General features: G+C 38.1%; 1 protein-coding gene across 1 annotated transcript in view; it reads left to right on the top strand.

The window, feature by feature from the left end:
• Positions 1-1,709: 1,709 nt before the first annotated feature.
• The window catches only part of RLF (RLF zinc finger), an 85,223-nt gene continuing 62,745 nt past the window's right edge, over positions 1,710-24,187 (top strand). Inside the window, exon 1 of the mRNA XM_045771893.2 lies at positions 1,710-1,962. Coding sequence (XP_045627849.2) covers positions 1,726-1,962 — 237 coding nt within the window. The 5' untranslated portion in view covers positions 1,710-1,725. The remainder of the gene's footprint in view (positions 1,963-24,187) is intronic.

Raw genomic sequence — 24,187 nt, 5'->3', positions numbered from 1 at the left:
GAGATCAAGCTCATTGGGCTCCATGCCTGAGAGATTCTCTCTCCTACCCCTACCTGAAAAAAAAAAAAAAAAAGGCAGATTTTGGAGCATGCTACTGGAGATTGAATTCTGGGCACCATAACTTACTAGTTCTGTCACTCTGGTCACATTACTTAAATTCTCTGTGTCTGTTTCCTGAATTATAAAATGAAAGTAATAAAGTAACTTTTCATGGTATTGTTAGTAGGATTAAATGAGTTGAAATATGTAAGGAACCTTAAAAAGTGCCTGACACATGTTAAATCTCAATGAATATCAACTCTTATTATCATTAGGAATTGCTGAGTCACAGGACATGTGTATCTTCAATTTTATTAAATATTATATATTCTTCTAAGTGATGTACCAATAAATCCCTCCACCAGAAATAAATTCCATATCCCAAAATCCTAAGACAGTACTAATTTAAAATTTCTGCCAATCTAATGGGTATGAAATTATATCTATATATATTGTAAGTTTATTTAATCTCTATGCCCAACGTGGGGCTGGAACTCACAACCCTGAGATCAAGCATCAAATGCTCCTCTGACTGAGCCAGCCAGGTGCCCCATATACTGTTTTAATTTTTACTTTGATAGTTACAGTGAAGGTAAACATCTTTTCATAGGTTTTTGGCCATTCATATTCATTTTTTGATGACTAGCTCTGTATATCCTTTATTTACTTTTCTACTGGATTGTATGCTTTTTTCCTTTTGATTTTGGGAACATTTTTGGATATTAATTTATTGATGGTTTTGTATATATGAATACCATCTAGTTTTTGGCTTGTCTTTGTGTTGCATCTTTTTAAACTTATGTTGCTACAGAATTAACAAATTTTTTTTTAAAGATTTTATTTATTTTTATTTGACAGAGAGAGACAGCCAGCGAGAGAGGGAACACAAGCAGTGGAAGTGGGAGAGGAAGAAGCAGGCTCCTAGCAGAGGAGCCTGATGTGGGGCTCGATCCCAGAACGCCGGGATCACGCCCTGAGCTGAAGGCAGACGCTTAACCGCTGTGCCACCCAGGTGCCCCAGAATTAACAAATTTTAATGCAATCAAATCTAACAATATTTTCCCACATGGTTTGTGCTTTTTGGATCCTATTTAAGAAATTCTTCCTTATTCTGATAACATACAGATATATTTTCTGAAAAATATTTCGAGGCCTTTAATCCATCCGGGATTTATTTTTGTATATGGTTTTAAGTAGAAATCTAATTTTATTATTTTTTTTTCTATTGGAAAAATTTTTCTCAGCATCATTATCGTTTCCCTACTGACTTGTAATGCCCACTGATAGAAACCACCTTCTCACGGAGCTAGTCTTCATTTCATTCAGCTTCATAACCTTTGCTTATATTCTACTGGGGATGCTTTTCCCTTTCTTTAGATTGCAGCTCAGGTGTCATCCCTCTCATATCTAGGTTATGTCTACATGTATGTCAGGCTCGGTGACTCCGTGACTCCAAAGAGTCTGGAAAGGCTGAGGCAGGTAGGAGTGAGGCCAGCTGCCTCCAGGCTGTTGCCAGGGCGGCTGTTGGGAAGGCCGCCGAGAGGAGGAGCACCCTGAGTCCCAGTGACGGAATCCGGCCGGCGCCCGCGTCGCCAAGGAGTGCGTCACCACGTGCGGTCGGCCGGGGGCGGGGTCAGGGCTGAATCACGTGGCTTGGTTGCCTACGCGCTGCTGGGCCGTGGGAAGATGGCGGACGGAAAGGGAGACGCCGCCGTCGCCGCCGGGGCCGGGGCTGAGGCTCCGGCGGGAACGGGAGCCGGAGACGGAACCGAGACTGAGTCCATGGCTCGGGGTCATCGCCCTGCATCTCCGGCGCCGGGAGCCCCGGGACTGCGACCGTGTCTGTGGCAGCTGGAGACAGAGCTGAGGGAGCAGGAGGTGTCGGAGGTCTCATCTTTGAACTACTGCCGGAGCTTCTGCCAGGTGAGGGGCTGACTGGCTGGCTGAGGGCGGCGGGGTGGGGAGGCCAGGGGAAGAGGCCCCGGATCCGTTGCCGCAGCCGGGGCCGGACTGAAAGGCGCCACCTTGGTGTCTCGCCGCGCCCCCGGGCCGGGAAGGCCCAGCTCGGGAAGCTCGACCGCTGGCCCCCCTTCACCACTGCCCGACTTTGGCCACCGCCAGGGCGGGTTGCGCTGGGCCAGACTGAGAGCCCGGAGGGCGCCGGCGGCTCCCTGGAAGGGCCGTGCCCTGTCGCCGTTGCCTGTCCCCCTGCCGGATGGTTGGAGCGCCATTGCCTCTTGAGAGATTGATTGCTCGTTCCTGCTGGGAGATCCTTTTTTGAGTGCAGATCTCCAAACTGGAAAACCTGGGTTTTCTTGAATAATCCGGAGATATGTGTTGGGGCCAGAGACTTATCTTTGGAGTCAACGTCATCTGGGCCCTTAAAAGGTCTGACAGTTGGCTTTGAAAGGCGTCTAGGGCTTTCTCATTAGGGATTGTGGAGCCCTTTGGTTGTTTAGTTTTTTTCTTTTTTCTTATTTTATTTAATTTTTATTTTATTTTTTTGAGGTCGGGGGGGGGGGAGACTGTTAAGCTGTTCTTTTCGCCTTTTCTGTGGTCCTTTGAGAATTGTGCTACCAGGAATGAGGCTATTGAGCCTTGTAGTGGCTATTACGGTCTTTGAGTAGAAGAGGTTTGAGAAAGATGGGGAGTGTGGTCTCTTTTGGCAGTGGTATGACCATTTCTATGCCATAGTGGGTCCTAACCTGTGGTTACATATTTATTGGTATGTTTAGTTTGGTCTCCATGGCCACTTCGAGGTTTTTCCTCTATAAATTTAAAGATATGTCATTATTACTTCTACTTTTGCTGTTTGTTCTGCCAGTTTCGGGGCCAGCCCTCTGCTCCTCACCTGGTGTATCTTAGAGAATGCAAAATAATAGTAGTAGGTTGGTACTTGGACTCTTGATGAGTAGTTGAGTGTGCTGAATAAATTGCAGTGTTCCAAAGTTGTAATTTTAGGGGACAATTTGCTCTTTTGGTCCAGTGGAAAATAAAAAGTAGACTTGCTTGATTGCTTTTCTTCCTCCTCTCTACTGAGCTAGAGACACCTCATCTCTTCAAATGGAATTTTGTCCTTGCTAATACATTGTATCATTACAGTTTTTATGTCTACACCCTGCAGCATTTCCCTGCGCTAGGAAGTGTTGAGGTGTAATTGTTCTTTGCTTCTTCCCTATTAATGAACATTTCTATTTACTACACACATTTATTCTACAAACTTTTACTGACTGTGTTGGATGATGTCAGGCACTTTACCAAGTGCTGAGGAAATGAATAAGACAACACTTACCCTTGATGAGCTTACAGTTGGGAGCAGGTGGTAGAAATAACAGCATTTCCAAAAACAGTTTTGGTAATGATGGAAAAGGAGGTGTTGTAGAGACAGTGGAGAGGGGAAAGCCATCATGGGACATCGTAATGGGAACGACAATTAACTAGTAAAAATAAATTAAACGTTTAACTATGCATTGTAGTTATGAACTTAGAAGTAACTGGGAGAGGCCACTTTAGATAGGGTGGTCCCGGAAGCCCCTATGGCTGAAAGGATTAATTGAGTCATGGGAATGTTGGGGGAGGGAAGGGGAGCAGAGCATTTCAGTGCCAAAGGTAGAGATAGAAGGAAAATTTGAAGCTTTGGGAGAATGGGGAGTAATTGGACAAGGAGGAGGAGTGAGGAGGAGGATAGAAGTGTGGGTTTGGGAGAAGCCTTCTAAGCTTGTGTTGTCATCTTAGATAAGAAGAATGGATGTAACTAGTCAAATTGAAGCTTGTCAGAGTATACCATTCAATATATATATATATATATATTGATCTGTGTGTGTGTGTGTGTATTTCTCTCTCACTTTTTTTTTTTTTTTTTTTTTGGCTTTATGCCTAGTGCTTGATGTCTTGAGTCTTGGTGACACCTAGAAATGTAAGGGCACAGGAGAATTTAAGAAGGAAAGTACTTTTGTAATTTGTCTTTTTTGTGAGTTTTCCTTTTGGCCTAAAATTTTTCCCAAAATATTTTTTTTTTACTAATAAATGAAATAAGAAGGATGTCCCTTTGATGATGATATGTTATGATAGGAAGCATTGGATTGAGAGCTAGTTGGGTCCTAATTGTGACTCTGCCACTTATTAGCTAATAACCTTGGGCAAACTGTGCCTGTGGAATTTACTTTGTTTTCTGAACTGATTCTCCTTATAGTGCTTTATACAAACAGTAGAATAGAAAGTTTATATACAACTCTAAACAATATCTGTCACAATATTTTTGTCACTTTTTTCCAATAGCCCAGATAAAATCAATTCGGGGTGTCCTTGTTCATAATTTTATGATGGAGGAGGAACAATGTCACCATTCAAATTTGGTTGAATAGCTCTTGGTTTCACATTTGAAAGGCAGAATGATTTATTCATCCACTCACTGTGGTGTGCCTGACATTGCACTAAGTGCTGGCGATAGGAACATGCCCTCTAGGAGCACTTAATATGTAAAGATAGGTAGCCTGACTTGTGCTTTCTGGGATACTTAACTGCCACAAAAGTATTTTCATCAGGTTATTTAGGGTTGTTGTTGTTTTTTTTTAGGATTTTATTTATTTATTTGAGAGAGAGTGAGTGTGAGCACAAGCAGGTGGAATGGCAGAGGCAGAGGGAGAAAAGACTCCCCTCTGAGCAGGGAGCCTGACTCGGGGCTCGATCCCAGAATCCCAGGATCATCACCTGAGCCAAAGGCATATGCTTAACGAACTGAGCCACGCAGGTGCCCCATCAGGTATTTAGTTTAGAAGTGTTCCAGAGACTTAGATTGTACCAAGTAGATCTCTCCTGCAACAGGCTGGGACCATATTCCCTCCTGCTCTTGCAGTATGGCTCTATCTTTGGAATTGCACCAAATCAAGAAATAAACCAACATATGAAAGGATAGAGAGCTTGTCTCATTCTGGGCATGTTTTCAATTTTCAGAAGTTTGTGAAGATGATAAAAATGAAACTTCAGAAGTAATAGTTACTAAGAAAATGATACTTAGATCAACTTGTATTCAGTGAGCATTTGTATTCAATGACTATGGGATGTGGCTTTTCCCTCCTTTCCCTTAATTCTTTTTTCTGAAAACATTGTCTTCCAAACGGTGTGGATAAGATTAACTCCAGAAAACAGTCTTTCTTGGTTTTATTGAAAAATTGATGATGTCCTCTCAAGTTTTTGCTATATTTTGAGCATCATGATTCCTAAAGTTTTACAACTGGTAGTTTTCTTTGTATACATATCGAAGGCTTTTTAAGTAACATTAACAAATCTGAAATTATTGGGTGAATGGTTATACTTTGAGAATACCAGACAAAGTAGTTTTATGAGTAAACCTTGTTTATATGAAATACTCTTAGATTCTAGACTAATAGTGGCTTACAGATTTTTAAATGTTAAAAAATAAGTAAGTATGGCATATATTTAAGTTTCTCTTAAGTTAGTGATTGAGTACAAAGGGTCTAAGTCAGATAGGCATACTGGGATGTGACCTTGGTATGTAATTTTCTTTAACCCTTAGTTTTCTCATTGGCAAATAGAATAATAATAGTACTTACTGTTATCCACGTAAATGTATTGTTGTATGGACTAAATAAGATAATCTGTAAAAAACAGTGTTCCCGGAGTTGTTGAGTTATCCAGATTTCTTAGCCTTAGAATAAAAAGTCTTCACCACCTTACCCCCAGTTTACTTATCAGCTCTTAACCTAGCCAGTCTCATCACCAAAATCCTACTCTTATGCGGGGGTACTGTACTTGGAGTTCTTGGACCAAAATGTAATCTTAGTTACTCCTGTAATTAAAATTTGCCTGTGAATTTCCAAGTGTATTATTTTGGGAAAGGTGATCTTAAGTTTCATTTGTTTCATCAAGATCCACGGCATATTTTAGGCTTTCAGTAAATATTTACTAACTGCTTGATCTCCAAAAGGATAGAATTACTACTCTTACAAGATCTCAGGTCATTAAGCATTCTGTCTTCCCCTTTCACTGTGTTGTTCTGTCCTTTTCTCTCATTTTCCGTATGGCAAATTTTCCTTGTTCAGGGCCCAGTGCAAATACCACCTCCCCTGTGAAGCTTTCTCTGATTTCACTGGATAGATTTCCTCTTAGATGTTTGTATTCTTTTGACACTTTGTACATACCTATGCTTTTAACTCTTGCTTTTCTTGCTGTCAGTGTCTTAGTTCAGGCTTCATAATGTCCTATTGGAGCAGTCTTTTCACTAATCTCTCTTGCTTTCTGACTGGCTTCATCTACAGTCTGTTTTGATATTCCTTCTAAATTGTAAATATAATCTCATTAGGCACTTTATTCCCTATAATTCTTAAATGGTTTCTTACCCCAAAGACAAGATAAAATTCTGACTTACTGGCGTAGCCTGGCAGACAAAGCCTTTTAGAATCTGGACACTGCCTCTCCCTTTCCCAGCTCCTACCTCCCACCTTTCCAGCTTCTTTTGTGTGGAGGGGGGTAGTTTACGTTCACTACAGTATGCATCTCTCAGTCGGCCTGATTAACCTCAGGGTCCTCACTTCCCCATGTGCCTATTTCTCCATTAAGACCAGGTTCAGATATTAAGTCTTTCAAATGTTTTCTGATGTCAGCAGACAGAATGAGGTGATCCTTTCACTTAATGTACTCCAGTAGCATCTTTTATGTAAGTGTGGTACCTGGATAGTTGTTTTTAGGGTTGTCTCTTGTGTTGAGTAGTAAATGACTCTGAGCAGGCATCTTGTTTAGTCTTTTTTGTATACTTGGTACCTAGCAATTAATACAATGCCTGGCACACAAGACTAATTTGTTGAATGCATTATCCTGTAGAACTTCATGGTATACTCGAGGTGAGTACTTCAAAAGGAACACTTGATGTAAAATTTGGTATGTTAAAAAGCAACTTTATCATAAGAAATTACTGTGATGGAACAGGAGAGGACACTTTGCTCATTTCTTGGAAACATATCTTGTCAACTTAGCCTACATTCATACAATGATGTACACAGTTACGTGTGTGAAATGAGGAGTAGTGTTGTTGGAGGGAGAAGATTGGAGGCATTAGAGTATTGAGGAAGAGTTAGCAGCCTAATAAGACAACAGTTTGAAGATGTTGCGATGGACAGGATCAGTCTTCTGAACTCCTTGAGGTTGGTGGCCATGAAAACTCTTGAGCTCTTGAACTCTTTATTTTAAAGTATTTTTAATACTTTATCTTTTCTTTTTGTGCTGCCTTCTCTTGGGAGATGTCTAAATAGAGACTAGATGACAGGTAGTTATAATGGCAGAAGCTAGCATTGCACTGCATATGACCAAAACATAATTATAAATGTGACTTGTGAAGCAGTGGGACCCCTGGAGGCTATCATTTACGTGGTATCACCCAGTCTCTCTTATAGTAGTGAATTCTGAAGATCACGCTTTTCTGAACAATGTTGATAAAAAATCTAATAGAAAGCACCATTTATTTCAAGCCTGCAAAGGCATTGGTAAACTAAAGTGTGCTTTGTTTTCACTTAGTTCTAGACACCTATCACCTCCCAGGGGACTTTCTTGACTATCTTACTGAAAACAGTGCTTCCTCATCTTCCAACTCCTTAACACAGCTTTCTGTTTCTTTAAATCACCAACTGCAATCTGATGTCTGTGACAATTATGTCTGTTTCTCTGTCTGCATCTGGATGTAAGCATAATGAGGGTGTCAACTGTTTTGTTTACCCAGTGCCTAGAATTGTCCCTGGCACTTAATGGGTATTCAGTCAAGATTTGTTGATCTTTTATGTCCTCCCTTCCTTAAATCCCTGACTAGACTTCTTGAAAGTAACAGGCCTTACCTGTCTTAATTATTAAGAAATAGGGACATTTTTTGGTTAGCCAGTTTATGTTGCTTCCCAGGAGGGACCCTGTCTTATTCTTTGTATCTTGATTACTAAAGAGTAGAAATCAATTTTATTTATGTTTTTTAAGAATTTCCCATGGTTGTCTATGTTCCACAAATATTTAAAGACTTTCTTTTTTTTAACCTGGATTTGCTTAGCCAGATTGAAACATCTATTTTGAATATGATTGACATCAACCTGGAAAACTTGAACATAGATAAGGGATTGAGCAAGATGGTATAAAAAAATAGATTCCTCAAACTTCTCATTGCTCACTAAAGCCGACGTATAAACCATTATATGGAAAATTAGAGGGACTATTTATTTACTTCTCAATCATCTTTTATATGCCAGGCGCTCAGGTGGATGGTGTTATTTTCATTTTACAAATAGAAAACTGAGGCTTGGGGAAATTAAGTAACTTTCCCAGGGTCACAGAGTTACTAAGCTATGGCAGAGTCTTCAGACTCCTAAGTCCATGCTCTTTTTCCTATATCAGCATTTCCTAAGCTGTGTTTGTTTCATGAGTTCTATGTATTAGTAAGTACTTCTTGAACTAAGGATTCTATGTTCGTATAAGTTGGGATAATGTTGGGATAAGTGTTTTTTAATGTGTCATCTTATATACGTTAAGATGCATTGTGAGTCTCCTAGAGAGCATTAAGTTTTGTGCAGCATTTACCAAACTTACCAGGTGCAGAACATTTAACATTTTGCCATGTTCTAAACCTGATACCACCCCCCAAATCACATGTTTTTCTTTCATTATAGCAAAGTAAATCACTGGGGAAGAGTGGATTGCTTTATGTCTGCCTACCACTGAATTTTGATTCCCTGGTTTTAGCCTAAAACAGGACAGTGAGCCTTTTATGAAAAAAATTTCCCTTCAGAGTTTTTGTAGGTTTTGAATTATACTTACTGCCCCATATGAAAAATATTTCAAGGTACTGTAATTTTTTGGAAATTGAGATTGAATTCTATTTCAGATACATCTTGAATTCAAGGTTATTCATTTAGTTCTACCTGTATTTCTGCGACATAGCTAGCTAGGGAACTATGAATGTATTTGTCTATTTCTCTCCTTTTTGTGCTATGTCTGAATTCTTTAATAATATGTTTTTTAATGCCTTGCTTGTGGGATCTATTAGGTTATTGTGCTCACATTTGATTACATAGTATTTTACTCTCAAGGAAATAGCCTGAGTGTTCACATTAGCTAGCACAATAATGCTTTATTAATATGGACACATGTAGGAATTATTACCAGATATGATAGAATGAATGGCCTAGTTTGGAAATTGCATTTTTATGACACGTGGCTATATAAAATAGGCATATTTTTAATTGTGCTTTCATTTTCATTAATTTGCTTTTTAAATACATATGCTTAAAATACATAAGGTGTCTTAAAGTAATAAAACTAAATATGGGGGCCGCTAGGTGGCTCAGTTGGTTAAGCATCTGCCTTCGGCTCAGGTCATGATCTAGAGATCCTGGGATCAAGCCCCACATCAGGCTCCCTGCTCAGCATGGAGTCTGCTTCTCCCTCCCCTCTGCTTCTCCCCCCTGCTCCTGTGCGTGCTCGCTCTCTTCCTCTCTCAAATAAATTCTAAAGTCTTTTAAAAAACCTAAATATCTACATTTTTAAATTTTTTTGACTCTTATATGTACTCATTCTGAAAGCTCAAGACAAGATGTATAAATGCAGAAGGGAAACTATCATGTAATCTTACTGTTAATAGCTTGGTGTGTTAGTCTGATTTTTGGAAAAATATGTTGACAGTATGTATATGTAAGTATTAAAATTTTAAAAATTTTGAATATGGTTGACAGTGTTACATTAGTTTCAGGTGTACAAGGTAGTGATTCAGCTTCTCTATACGTTATGCTGTGCTCACCACAAGTGTAGCTACCATCTGTCACCATACAACTTTATTACAGTGTCATTGAGTATATTCCCTATGCTGTGCCTTTTATTCCCATGACTTATCCGTTCTATAACAGAAAACCTGTATCTCCCATTCACCCCACCTTTTCCATCGTCTTACCCTCCCCTTCCCTCTGGCAACCATCTGTTCTCTGTATTTATAGGTCTTATTCTCCTTTTTGTTCATTCATTTGTTTTTTAGAATCTGCATGAGAATGAAATCCTCTGTTATTTGTCTTTCTCAGTCTGCCCTATTTCAGCTAGCACGGTACCCTCTAGGTCCAGCCATGTTGTCGCAGATAGCAAGAGCTTATTCTTTTTTATGGCTGTGTAATATTCCATTGTATGTATGTATATGCGTTTGTCTGTTGATTGGCTCTTAAGTTGCTTCCATATCTTGGTTATCGTAAATAATGCTGTAGTAAGTGTAGAGGTGTATTTATCTTTTTGAGTTAGTGTTTTTGTTCTCCTTGAGTAAATACCCAGAAGTGGAATTATTGGGTCATATGTACTTCTATTTTTACTTCTTTTCCCCTCCTATTTTTACTTTTTGAGGAGCCTCCAAACTGTTTTCCACAGTGTGGGAAAAAATTGGCTATACCGGTTTACATTACCACATGGACAAGGATTCCTTTTTTCCCACATCCTCGCTAACACTTGTCATTTCTTACCTTTTTAATTCTACGCATTCTGATGGGTGTAAGGTGATATCTCCTTGTGGCTTTGATTTGCATTCCCCTGATAATTAGAGCTGTTGAGCAATTTTTCATGTGTCTGTTGATCATCTGTATGTTTTCTTCGGAGAAATGTCTGCTCAGGTCCTCTGCCCTTTTTTTAATTGGATTTTTTTTTTTTTTTTTTTTTGGTGTTCACTTGTATAAGTTTTTTATATATTTGGGATATTAACCCCTTAGCAGATACATCATTTGCAAATATCTTCTGCCATTCAGTAGGTTGCCTTTTAGTTTTGTTGATTATTTCCTTTGTGGTGCAAAAGAATGTAGTCCCAGGAGTTGATTTTTGCTTTGGTTTCTCTTGCCTTAGAAGATACATCTAGAAAAATGTTGGTAGGGCTGATGTTAAAGAAATTAATACCTGTTTTCTTTTCTAGGGTTTTTATGGTTCCAGGCCTCACATTTAGGTCCTTAAACCATTTTATTTTTATGTACGGTGTTAGAGAGTGATCCATTTTCATTCTTTCACAGATGTCCAATTTTCCCAGCACCATTTATTGAAGAGACTGTCTTTTCCCTATTGTATATCCTGCCCCCGTCAGCATAGATTAATTAATCCCATAAGCGTGGCTTTATTTCTCGGCTCTTTTTTTTTCTTCCCCTGTTCTGTTGTTCTATATGTCTGTATTTGTGCCAGTGTCATACTGTTTTGATTACTACAGCTTTGTAGTATATCTTGAAGTCTGGAATTACGGTATCTCCAGCTTTGCTTTTCTTTCTCAAGATTGCTTAAAGATTGGAATTTTTAATTGTCCAAGCAATTCATGAATACATTCTCATTGTAAAAAATTAGAACAATGTAAAAGAAAAGAGAGTAAAGGATGAAAACTGTCATGTACACCCTTATACTTCAGTACTGTGTTTTTCTAGGTTAATAGTTTTCTTAGATTAACAGTTTGGGAATGTATACTTACAGAATATTTCTATATATGTACATATTTTTAGAGAATAGTGTCAAGCTTATATATTAAAACTTAATATGTTATAGATATCTTTCTTGTGGAAGACACACGTTTACTATTTAAAAAAATAACAATTACTGTTGAAAACTGCCTTGATTTTAAATTCTGCAGGTAGCAAATTAATTTTTAAATTAATTAATTTTTAAAAGATTTTTATTTATTTGTTGAGACAGAGAGAGCACAAGTGGGGGGAGGGGCAGAGGTAAAAGCAGGCTCCCTGCTGAGCCGGACCCTAGAATCATGACTGGAGCCTAAGGCAGCAACTTGACTGACTGAGCCACCAAGGCGCCCCTAAGATTTTATTTATTTATTTGACAGAGAGAGAGACAGCCAGTAAGAGAGGGAACACAAGCAGGGGGAGTGGGAGAGGAAGAAGCAGGCTCATAGCGGAGGAGCCTGATGTGGGGCTCGATCCCAGGACTCTGGGATCACGCCCTGAGCCAAAGGCAGACGCTTAACAACTGAGCCACCCAGGCGCCCTCCCCCCCCAACACTCTTAACTGAAAAAATTTTTTAACTATAAAAGCAGTGCTCAGAATATATAATGGTACAGGAAGGCTTAAGGAAAAAGTAAAAGCCCTCTTCTGCTCTCAGTCCCTCCAGTCACTCCCCAGAAGAGTTAAATCTCCTGTGTATTCTTAAAAACTCAAATCTGCAGTTTAGACTTTAATTTAATATATTTAGAACAATTTTCTATATCAACATATGTTACATATGTACCATAATTAAACCATTGTGGTGTTCTTTATTGTTATCATAAATAAGGTTTCTGTGAACATCCTTAAACATTAAGCAGTGTTATTAATACCTATGGCATAAATTCTTGGAATTGAAATTACTGTATTAAAGAGAATGTTTATTTTAAATTTTGCTGGATTCTGGCCTACAGAAAGTTGAATATGTACTTCTATCTGTAGTGTTTGGGAGTCCTTGTTTGACTATATCCTTGCTAAACCCTAGTGCTATTAAACTTTTTAATATTGGCCAGTCTGATAGTGGCTAATAATTGCTCTCATACCATTTCACTAATTTTCATTTTAACAGCATGTCTATGCTTTTCACATGCATTAGATATTTGAATTTTTTTCCTTTGAGGTTTGTCTTTACTTTTTTTTACATACCTGTATTTTAAAATGTTATTAGTTGAAAGTCATTAAAATTTGATTGTTGAATCATCAGGTGTGATCATGCTGCTCTGAGGTTCTCAAGAAGCAAAGTTAGTTGCAGCCTAACCTGAAGCCATTGGAATATATTATACAAATTAGTGATTGATCATTGCTGTGAGAAATATGCATGTACTCATTTCCGACAAACATCTATTAATGTTTTATATAACAATGCTACTAGACTCTAGGAAGACTAAGTCATAGCTGAATAACTGGAAAGACCCTAGTGCTTTAATGGAAAGCTAATGGCTTTTTCTTATATTGTTATTTTTATATGTTTTCAAATAAGGTGCCACTGAATGGACGTATGGCCTTGGGCCAAATCACTTTGTTTTGGGGGCTTCAAATTGCTGCTTAAATGAGATAATGTTTAGGGTTTGATTCTCCTTCAAAATTATGTAATTCTGTTGAAAAACATTTGCTAACGATTATTTTCTAAGTCGTCTCCAAACATTTGTGTGTCCTTATTAAAATAAATGAATAATAAATGTTTTATTTATATAGTACTTGTTATAAGCAATCACAGAAAAATATAAAAGTGATGAAATTTTTGGGGCGCCTGGGTGGCTCAGTCGGTTAAGCGGTTAAGCATGTGCCTTTGGCTCAGGTCATGATCTCAGGGTCCTGGTATTGAGCTCTGCATCAGGCTCCCTGCTCAGCGGGGAGTCTGTTTCTCCCTCTCCCCTCACCCCCCCCAAATAAATAAAAGCTTAAAAAAAAAGTGATGAAATTTTTGAAAATCATTTAAAGTGTTAATACTAAATTTCTGCCCCCGATGGGTTATTACTTACCCCTCTAGTGTAAATGCCCACCCCAGTGGAAACCACTCTACTAATTTGAACTGAAGTTATTTGTTTACATTGATTATGTTTATTATCCTTATTTGGCTTTTTCCTTCCGAGTGAAATCTTTATTTCAGTGTTTAAGGGACTTGGTAAATGAAAATGTGAAATCTAGAACAAATTTTCCCATAAAATTCTTTTTTTTTTTTTTTTTTAAGATTTAATTTATTCAACAGAGATAGAGACAGCCAGCAAGAGAGGGAACACAAGCAGGGGGAGTGGGAGAGGAAGAAACAGGTCATAGCAGAGGAGCCTGATGTGGGGCTCGATCCCATAACGCTGGGATCACACCCTGAGCCGAAGGCAGATGCTTAACCGCTGTGCCACCCAGGCGCCCCTCCCATAAAATTCTAACAGTAAATGTGGATACATCAAATTTGGTCAGTCTTATGTTTTATTGTCTTATGAAATGGATAGCATATCCAATAGAAAGTGTATTTGAAGTTAGGGATTTCACTCTAAATCCTTATTCTAACATTCTTGTGACCTTAAACCTTGCCTTGGATCTTTTTCTTCTCTATAAAATTGGGGGTAATAGAAAGCTTCTCGATAGGTGGTTGTGAATATCAAGTGGGATAACACTGCCGTTAGCATAGCTTTTAGTAGCAGATAGGTACCCAGTGTGTCAATTTATTTCCTTTCCATCCTGAATAATGTTTTAAAGAAGTATTTCACGTAGGGCAGCTTTCCACCATTTTCCTGTCAATGTACAGCTCATTGAAAGAAAAAAGTTTCCTAGATGTTTATAGAGCATTTGCAATATGGTTTTAGATTCAGAGAGCCTGTGATGAGCTTTGTAGACTGCAAGTGTAATATACAGTAAATTTTTTTTATGTTAAAACAGTATGGATGCCCTTTGGGATCCATATATAGTGGATATAATGAGTTTGACCTGTTGTAACTAACAGAGCATTCTATATACAGTTTTTTGATTAATTTGATTATTGGTTTTAACTTAGTTTACTGTTTGGCATTTAAATTATGTATTTCACTTTATTGAAATCCATACATATCAAAAGTGATTTTAATTTGCAACCCATTGGATTTGAGTCCCTGGGTAAAAAGGGACCATGTTTTCGAAATCGTATGTTTGAGGGAAGAATTTTATAGAAGTTATCTAATTCACTCCCTTTCCAGCTTAAAACTTTTAAGGGGGGAACTCCTTCTCAGTCTAGGATATAGGCTGAGGATCAGAGTAGGCAATAATATCAATAAAATTATGAACATTGATATATTTATTTACCACCAAACAAAATTCATGACTAGTGTATTATTAATCTGATGTGAACACCCATCTAAAAAATAGGATCTAACCATTTCCTTTAAAAAATTCCCAGAGGTGCAGTTTGGTCAACATTATGCTGCTCTCCTTTATAGGATTTGAATGAAGCAGTGAGAATCTGGAACCAAATCTACTTAGTTGAATTTGTTGTTTTTTTTTTTTTTTGTATGTATGTATGTATGTATTTATTTTTAGAATTTATTTGAGAGAGAGAGAGAAAATATACAAATGGGGGAGGGGCAGAGGGAGAAAGAGAAGCAGACTCACTGCTGAGCAGGGAACCTGAACCGGGGCTCACTCCCAGGACCCCAGGATCATGACCTGAGCCAAAAGCAGACACTTCACCTACACTGAGCCACCCAGGCACCCCTGAATTTGCTTTAGTATACAGTTGTATACTCTCATCAAAGATATGTATCTGAAAAACTGTTTCAATCAAACTTCAGAAATAAGTTAGCAAATCTCTTAATAATAGCACGAAGCATCAAAAGCAAGTAATTACAGAATACCTGCTATGTACTACTCAGTATGCTGGGTTCTGGTCTACAGTGATGAGAAAACAGATGTGGTTCTTACCCTCCTAGTTTATTGTCTAGTGGAGAAGATAAACATTAAATAATTTTTATGTTATGTTTGCTTATTGATACAGTAGAGCCATAGTCAGTGTTTGATGATCATATGTATTTATCCACCTTCCAATTAGTTTGTCCTCCATGCTTAATTACTGCATAATAATTTTGAGGTCTAATATAAATGGGTTTGAATAAACATTACTGTTCTTTTCCAATTGGTACAAATCATAAAGAAATGGTTTTCCATGCCACTTTTCAATAGTTTCATTGGTCTTGGTTGCCACACTAAAAAATTGAAGCAAGTATATGGTTAAGAAGGGAAGACCTTCCTGATTTAAGGGAGAGTAGGAATGCGAGAGATCTTTTATATATGTACCTAAGGCATTTGTACCAAATTATTTATACGGGTTATTTGGAGGTGGGGAGTTGGGAGTGGAATACAAGGGTGCTTTATTGCATACAAAATTTTTTTTTTTTTAATGATTTTTTATTATATTATGTTAGTCACCATACAGTACATCCCCGGTTTCCGATGTAAGGCTCGATGATTCATTAGTTGTGTATAACACCCAGTGCACCATGCAATACGTGCCCTCCTTACTACCCATCACCGGTCTATCCCATTCCCCCACCCCCCTCCTCTCTGAAGTCCTCAGTTTGTTTCTCATAGTCCATAGTCTCTCATGTTTCATTCCCCCTTCTGATTACCCCCCCCTTTCTTTATCCCTTTCTTCCCCTACTGATCATCCTAGTTCTTATGTTCCATAGATGAGAGAAATCATATGATAGTTGTCTTTCTCTGCTTGACTTATTTCACTTAGCATTATCTCCTCCAGTGCTGTCCATGTTGTAGCAAATGTTGAGAACTCGTTCTTTCTGATAGCTGAGTAATATTCCATTTATTGCATACAAAATTTTAAAATGGTGGGATTGTAGGTGAATTTTACTTTTTTGTTGTATTTCAGTATTTTTTAAATTAAATTTAAACAGATAATAAGGTAGTGCTATATGTATCAGTATGAAAGGATATCCAAGATATTAAGCAGTGATGCATAGAAAAAGTTTTGAAAAAATTACTAAAGTGTTATGTGTTGCATGAGTTAATAAGACATTAACTTTGTTTCTTGCGTTTTTATATGGTTTGTACTTAACCTGTTACCCTTTTATTTTTATTATTTATTTATTTTAAGATTTTTATTTATTTATTGGACAGAGAGAGACACAGTGAGAGAGGGAACACCAGCAGGGGGAGTGGGAGAGGGAGAAGCAGGCTTCCTGCTGAGCAGGGAGCCCTATGCGGGGCTCGATCCCAGAACTCTGGGATCATGACCTGAGCCAAAGGCAGACGCTTAACGACTGAGCCACCCCGGCGCCCCATTATTTTATTTTAAAAAATATTTTATTTTAAGTAATTTCTGCACCCAGCGTGGGGCTCAAACTTACAACCCCAAGATCAAGAGTTGTATTCTCCACCGACTGAGACAGCCAGGTGCCCCACCTGTTACCCTTTTAAATTAATTTTCATTTTATCAACTGTCGTTTCAGTACTTGTCTTTGCTTCTCTCCCTCCTCTCTGTTTCCTAGCTCTTGTGTCTTTTTCTCCTTTTACTCCCTTAGTTTGGGTCTGAAAGAATACCCTCTGGTAGCTTTCTGAGATCTCTGCTCTTGTTTGTGTTAGGCTGGGTGTAAGAATCTAGGTTGAAAATCAGTTTTGCTCAGAACTTTGAAGCATATGTTAAAAGTCATATCTCCAACATACAAAGCAGTAAAGAATTTATAAAATGAACATGACCTAAGAAATTAAATGATTAGGGGCGCCTGTGTGGCTCAGTCGTTAAGCGTCTGCCTTTGGCTCAGGTCATGATCCCGGGCCCTGCATTGGGCTCCCTGCTCAGCAGGAAGCCTGCTTCTCCCTCTCCCACTCCCCCTGCTTGTGTTCCGTCTCTCGCTGTCTCTCTGTCTGTCAAATAAATGAATAAAATCTTTAAAAAAATTAAATGATTGGAGCTACCTGTGTACCCTTTCACAGATTCTTTTATCTCCCACCACCACCCTGATTTTGGTATTTAATTATTCTCCTGCATCTCTTAGCATTTGTGCATTTTAATACAGTCTGTAGTATTATTTTATGTGTTTTTCAGCTTTACTTAAATGCTGTACTATATTCTTTAGAAGCTTTTAAAATTCAACATAATGGAAAAATAAAGTCACAATGTTTCTAAGATTTATTTACATTGGTATGTGTAGCTTTGGCACATTCGTTGTTCAGTGGTGTGTAGTGTCTTAATTTGTAAATATATTATAATTCATTTGTCCATTCTTTTATTAATGGATTTAGAGGCATTTATTTACACTAACTCTTGGGGTGGACACTTTTCCAATACATCTTGATACATGGGTACGAGAATTTCTTTAGGGTATGTACTTAAAGTGGAGTTGCTGGGTTCATATATACGCCTGCCTTCAACTATAATAAATACTGCCAAGTTATTCTCCAGGTTGTCTGTTGTTTATGCCAGTTATCAGTGTATGAAAGTTAGCATTGCCCCACATTCTTGCCAATATTCGGTGTAGTTAGTTAAATCTTAGCCATTCGCGTGGGTGGACTGTGGTATCTCGTTGTAGTTTTAATTTTTTTTTCCTGTTTACTTGTAAGGAGTTACCTGTTTAGCTATACTTATTGCTATTCGTATTTCCTCTTCTGTGAATTGCTTTTTCTTATTTTTTAGTTGGGTTATTTGCCATTTTATTTTATCTAATCTTAGATTTTATTTTTAAGTAATCTCTACACCAACATGGGGCTTGAAGTCAGAACCCCAAGATCAAGATTTGCATGCTCTACTGACTGAGCCAACCAGGTGCCCCTTATTTGTCTTTTTCTTTACCATTTTTTTCTTTTTAAGATTTTATTTATTTATTTGAGAGTGAGAGAAAGAGAACACACATGAGTGCGGGGAGGGGTAGGGACAAGCAGACTCTGTGCGTGGGGCTCAGTCTCACCCTGAGATCATGACCTGAGCCGAAATCAAGAGTTGGCCACTTAACTAACTGAGCCTACCCAGGCTCTCTGACTTTTTCTTTTTCTTTTTTCTTTTTTTTTTTTCACCACCCCAACTTTTTTCTTTACCGTTTTTATGAAATTATGTATGTTAGACATGAAGCTTTTGCTGGTCATATACCTTAGAATTACCTTCTCTCCAGTTTATCTTTTCGTTTTTTATATTACCTTTATGCACTGAAGTTTTGTATTTTTTGCAGTAAAAATTATAAATCTGACAATTGAAACAAAAATTTATTTAAATTCCTTTTATGATTTTGTGTATTTTGGGCCCATGCGCCTTCTTTTTATTAGTTTTATTTTTGGTGCACCTGGTTGGCTCAGTCAATTAAGTGTCCCACTCTGAACAGTTTAGGTCTTAATTTTAGGGTCGTGCATTCATGCCCCATGTTGGGTGTGGAGCCTGCTTAAAAAGAGAAAAAAAAAACCAAAGATTTTATTTTTAAGTAATCTCTCTGACCAATGTGGGGCTGGAAGGTGAGCCAGCCAGGCGCCCTGTGGCCCATATGTCTTTAAAAACTGCTTTGTTGAAGTATAATTGACATACAATAAACTGCTCCTAGTTAAAATGTGCAATTTGATAAGCTTTGGCATATCCAAACACCCATGAAATCATCACCATAATCAAGATAATGAATATATCCATCACCCCTAGAAGTTCCTTCTTACTCCATTTCATTTCCTCTTTCTCTACCGTTTTTCCACCGTCACTCAGCTGTTGATCTGCTTTCTGTCTCTATAGATTAGATTGCATTTTTAAGAATTTTATATGAATAAAACTCTGCAGTGTCTTTGGCTTCTTTCATGTAGTGTAATTATTTTGAAATTCATTCAAGTGTATATTACTAGTTAATACATTTTATTTTTGGGTATTCATTGTATGGTTCGGTCATGATTTGCTCATTCACCTGTTGATAGACATTTGGCTTATTTCTAAGTTTTGGCTATTATAAAGTTGCTGTGAACATTTGTGTATAAGTCTTTGTGCGGGCAAATGCTTTCTCTTGGGTAAATACCTAGGTGGAATGGCTGGGTCACACGACAGGTTTTTCAGAGTAGTTGTATCATTTTACATTCCCACCAACAAACAATGTATGAGAATTTTAGTTTTCCACCTCCTGATCAACACTTGGCGTGGCCACTGTTTTCATTTTAGCCATTCTAAAATTAATGGTAGCTCTTTATAAGTGTTAATTTACATTTCCCTAATGACTTATTTTTATTTTATTTAAAGATTTATTCAGTTGAGAGCGAGAGAGCGAGCACAGGGCGGGTGCGGGGCAGGAGGAGAGGGGAGATGGTTAACTAACCACCCAGGTGCTCCTTTTTTTTTTTTTTTTTGTAAGATTTATTTTTGAGAGAGAGAGAAAGATACCCCTCACGTGCGTGGGTGAGTGGGGAGAGGGGCAAAGGGAGAGGGAATGGGAGAGAGAATCTTCAGCAGACTCCCCACTGAGTGTGGAGCCTGACACGGCTTGATCTCACAACTTTGAGATCATGACTGGAGCTGAAATCGAGTTGGATGCTTAACTGACTGAGCCACCCAGGTGCCTCACTAATGACTTATTATGTTGAGTACTTTTTCACGTGCCTATTTGCCATCCTTATATCTTTTTTGGTGAAATATCTTTTCAAATCTTCTGCCCATTAAAAAAAATGGATTGTTTTCTTATTGTTGAGGTTTGAGAGAGGTGTGTGTGGATCTGTTTCTGGATATAAACCCTTCATTAGGTCTTGTGTGTGTGTGTGGTTTTTGTTTTTGGGTTTTTTTTTTTTTTTTTTTTAATGCTGAGGCTTAGATGGCAAAGAGTGGGCAGAATGGGGATGGTGATTTGTATCACTTGTAAGTTATACACATTCTGACTCTGGTTCACTTGGGACTGTCTGGAGGGAACACTCTTGGCCATGACACAGATTCCACTGTGGTGATGTGGCCAATGGGGAAAGCCTGAGGTCCTGTCTATCTGCTTATTATAGGGAGCAGATTACAAGGATGAACTGATGTGGGTGTCACACATTCTGGACAGAACTGTTGGTGAACTCGTGTGAGATACCATTAAGAACTACTAGGAAATACTGGGTGAGACAGGAAAGAAAAGTCCTACATAACTAGGTGGGCACACGAGCAGCCAAGCCATGATTAATTTCTATTAAGTCGATCCCTTCAATAACGACAGAGTTGATAGGGTCAGCAGAAACAATGGAATCGAATATGTTCTTTGCAAAAATATCCTCCTAGGCCTTGGCTTTTCTTTTTATTGTCTTAACAGTATCTCTTGAAGAACACAAGTTCTTAATTTTGATAAAGTTCAGTCTATCAGCTTTTTCTTCTATGAATTATGGTTTTCACTTTATATGTAAGAAATCTGCCTGTCTCAAGACTACAAAGAATTTCTTCTATGTTCTCTTCCAGAAATTTGTTTGAGGTTTTACATTTAGATCTATGATCCATTTGGAGCTAATTTTTGTATATTGTATGTGGGGTGGGTGGAAGTTTTTTGTGTTTTTAAAATGAATATATAAATGTTCCATATCTTTTGTTGGAAAGACTGCATTCTCATTGAATTAAGAAATTGCCTTTGCACCTTGTTGAAAATCAATTAGCCATATGTATGTAGGTGTGTTTCTGGACTCTGTTCTGTTCATTGATCTATTTGTCTACCCTGATGCCATTATCATATTCTTGTGTTGTTTTTCAGACAGAAAATATAATATGAAAGCAATATTGCACATAGAGACAGGAAGTAGAATGGTGGTTTCCAGGGGACTGAAGGGAGGGCGTAATAGGGAGTTACTGTTTAATGGGTTCAGTTTCAGTTTTGCAAGTTGAAAAGAATTCTGTGGATGGATGTTGGTAATGGTGGCACAACAACATAAATATACTTAATGCCATAGAACTGTACTTTTAAAAGTGGTTAAGACGATAAATTTTGTTAGGTCTTTTTTTTTTTAACTATAATCTTTTATTAAAAGCTATATTGTACAATGTCCAGGGCAAAATGAATACCCAGTTTCAAGTGACTGATTTTAAAATAATCAAGACCCAGAGAGGTTAGCTGGCAAATGATGAGAGTAAGAGGTTTGAATGCACAGCCGCAGGGCGTATTATTTCACTATATTACACAGCTACGTCTGAATTGTAATACTTTTCCCTAGTGTGGGAAAACTTGAATTTTAAAATCTCCAAACTTAGGAAGTATTCTAGATCAATCCTTTTAGTAATAATGACTCACTAAAGCAGAAATGGGGGATATTTGAATTTATCCTCTTCTCCTCATCTTCCTGTTGCATGCTCACCCACTTAATGTTTCTTGAGTTGCTAATCGAAAATCTCAAGACATAAAGTTGACTCTTTTTTGGGGTGTTTTTTTAAATTGTAGTGAATTATGCATAATATAAAATTTACAATTTTAAGCATTTTTTAGTATACATTCACTGGTGTTAAGTATATTCCACTGATATGAAACCATCACCACCATTCATATCCAGAACATTTTCATCTTCCCAAACCAAAACTCTGAACCCATTAGACACTAATTCCCCATTCCTCCCTCTCCCCAGCCTCTGACAACCATAACTTCTGTCTCTAAGAATTTGACTATGCTACCACATATGAGTGGAAACCTACATTTTTGTCTCTTTATGATTTGCTAATTTTACTTAGCATAATGTCTTCAAGATTCATTTATGTTGTAGCATGTGTCAAATTTCCTTCTTTTTTTTTTAAAAGATTTTATTTATTTATCAGAGAGAGAGCGAGCACAAGCAGGGGGAGCAGCAGGCAGAGAAGGCAGAAGGAGAAGCAGGTTCCCTGCTGAGCAAGGAGACCAGTGTGGGACTCGATCCCAGGACCCTGGGATCATGACCTGAGCTGAAGGCAGACGTTTAAGCAACTGAGCCACCCTGGTGTCCCTCAAATTTCCTTTTTTAAAAAAGATTTATTTATTTATTTTAGAGAGAGTGAGGGTAGGGGCAAAAGCAGAGGGAGAGAGAAACGCAAGCAGATTCTGCACTTAGCACAGAGCCTGACGTGGGGTTCAGTCTCACAACTCTGAGATCATAACCTGAGCCGAAACCAAGAGTCAGACACTTAACCAACTGAGCCACCTAGGTGCCCCAAGTTTCCTTTCATTTTTAAGGCTGAGTAATATTCCATTGTGTGTTCATACTACAATTTGTTTGTTCATTCATACATTGATGGATTCTTGGGTTGCTTCCACCTTTTTTCTTTTGTAAATAGTGTTGCTGTGAACATGGGTACAAATACCTCATCAGGTCCCTGCTTTTATTGTTTTGGGTGTATATCCAGAAGTGGATACTGGATCATATGGTGATAGTTTAGTTTTTGGAGGAACCACCATGACATTTTCCACAATGGCTGCACCATTTTAAATTCCCACCGGCAACACACAGGCGTTCCACATTCCCCATTTCCTTGCCAGTGCTTGTTATTTTTTGGTTTTGGTTTGTTTTGGTTTTTGATAATAGCCATCCTAATGGGTTGGCTATTATCAAGTGCCAAGTGGTTATCTCATTGTGATTTTGATTTGCATTTTTTAAAAGATTTTATTTATTTATTTATTTATTTATTTATTTATTCATTCATTCATTCATTCATTCATTCAAAGAGAGAGAGCACAAGTGTAGGGGAAGGGCAGAGGGAGAGGGAGAAAGAGCATCTCAAGGAGACTCAGCACTGAGCATGGAGCCTGATACACGGCTCGATCTCACAACCCTGAGATTATGACCTGGGCCGAAACCAAGAGTTGGGACGCTTAACCAACTCAGCTGGCCAGGTGTCCCTGATTTGTATTTCTTCTTTTAAAAATATAAGAAAAGGTTTATTTATTTATTTTAGAGAGCTCACCGGGCATGCATGAGGAGGGGAGGGGCAGAGAGAGAGGGAGGAGAATCTCAGGCTGACTGCCCCGCTGAGTGTGAAGCCCAGTGCAGGGCTCAATCTCATGACCCGTGAGATCATGACCTGAGCTGAAATCATGAGGCACTCAACTGACTGAGCCACCCAGGCGTGCATTTGCATTTCTTAGTTAGTGATGTTAAGCATGTTTTTATGTGCTTTTTAGCTATTTGTGTATCATCTTTGGAGAAATGCCTATTCAGATCCTTTCCCCACTTTTAGTTGGGTTGTTTTTTATTGTTCAATTCAGTTCTTCTTTATATATTCTGGATCTCAATCCCTTAACAAATACATGGTGTGCAAATATTTTCTCCTGTTTTTGGGTTGCCTTTTTAGCATGTTGATAGTGTCCTTTGGTGTATAAAAGTTTTAAGTTTTGATTTGTTCTTACTTTTGTCACCCATGCTTTTTGTATCTTACTCAAGAAATCATTGTCAAATCCAATGTTATGAAGCTTTTCCCCTATGTTTTCCTCTAAGATTTTTTAGCTCTTAGATCTGTATTGAGTTAATTTTTGTGTATGGTATAGGGTAAGAGTCTAATTAATTCTTTTGCATATGGATACCTAATTTTCTTAGCACTGTTTATGGAGAAGATTACCCTTTCTCTCATTGAATGGTCTTGGCACCCTTGTGAAAACTCATTGATTATACATGTAAGGGTTTATTTCTGGGTTCTGTATTCCATTGGTTTTTATGTCTGTCTTCATGCCAGTATACACTGCTTCGATTACTGTGGCATTGTAGTAAATTTTGAAATCAGGAAATAGTGAGATCTATAACTTTGTTCTTCTTTTCA

Source organism: Ursus americanus, chromosome 33 (assembly GCF_024610735.1).
Source record: "Ursus americanus isolate L20-20 chromosome 33, mUrsAme1.1.p, whole genome shotgun sequence".
NCBI lineage: Eukaryota > Metazoa > Chordata > Mammalia > Carnivora > Ursidae > Ursus > Ursus americanus.
The sequence above is the reverse complement of the archived record's forward strand: the minus strand, read 5'-3'. Positions and strand labels throughout refer to the sequence as shown.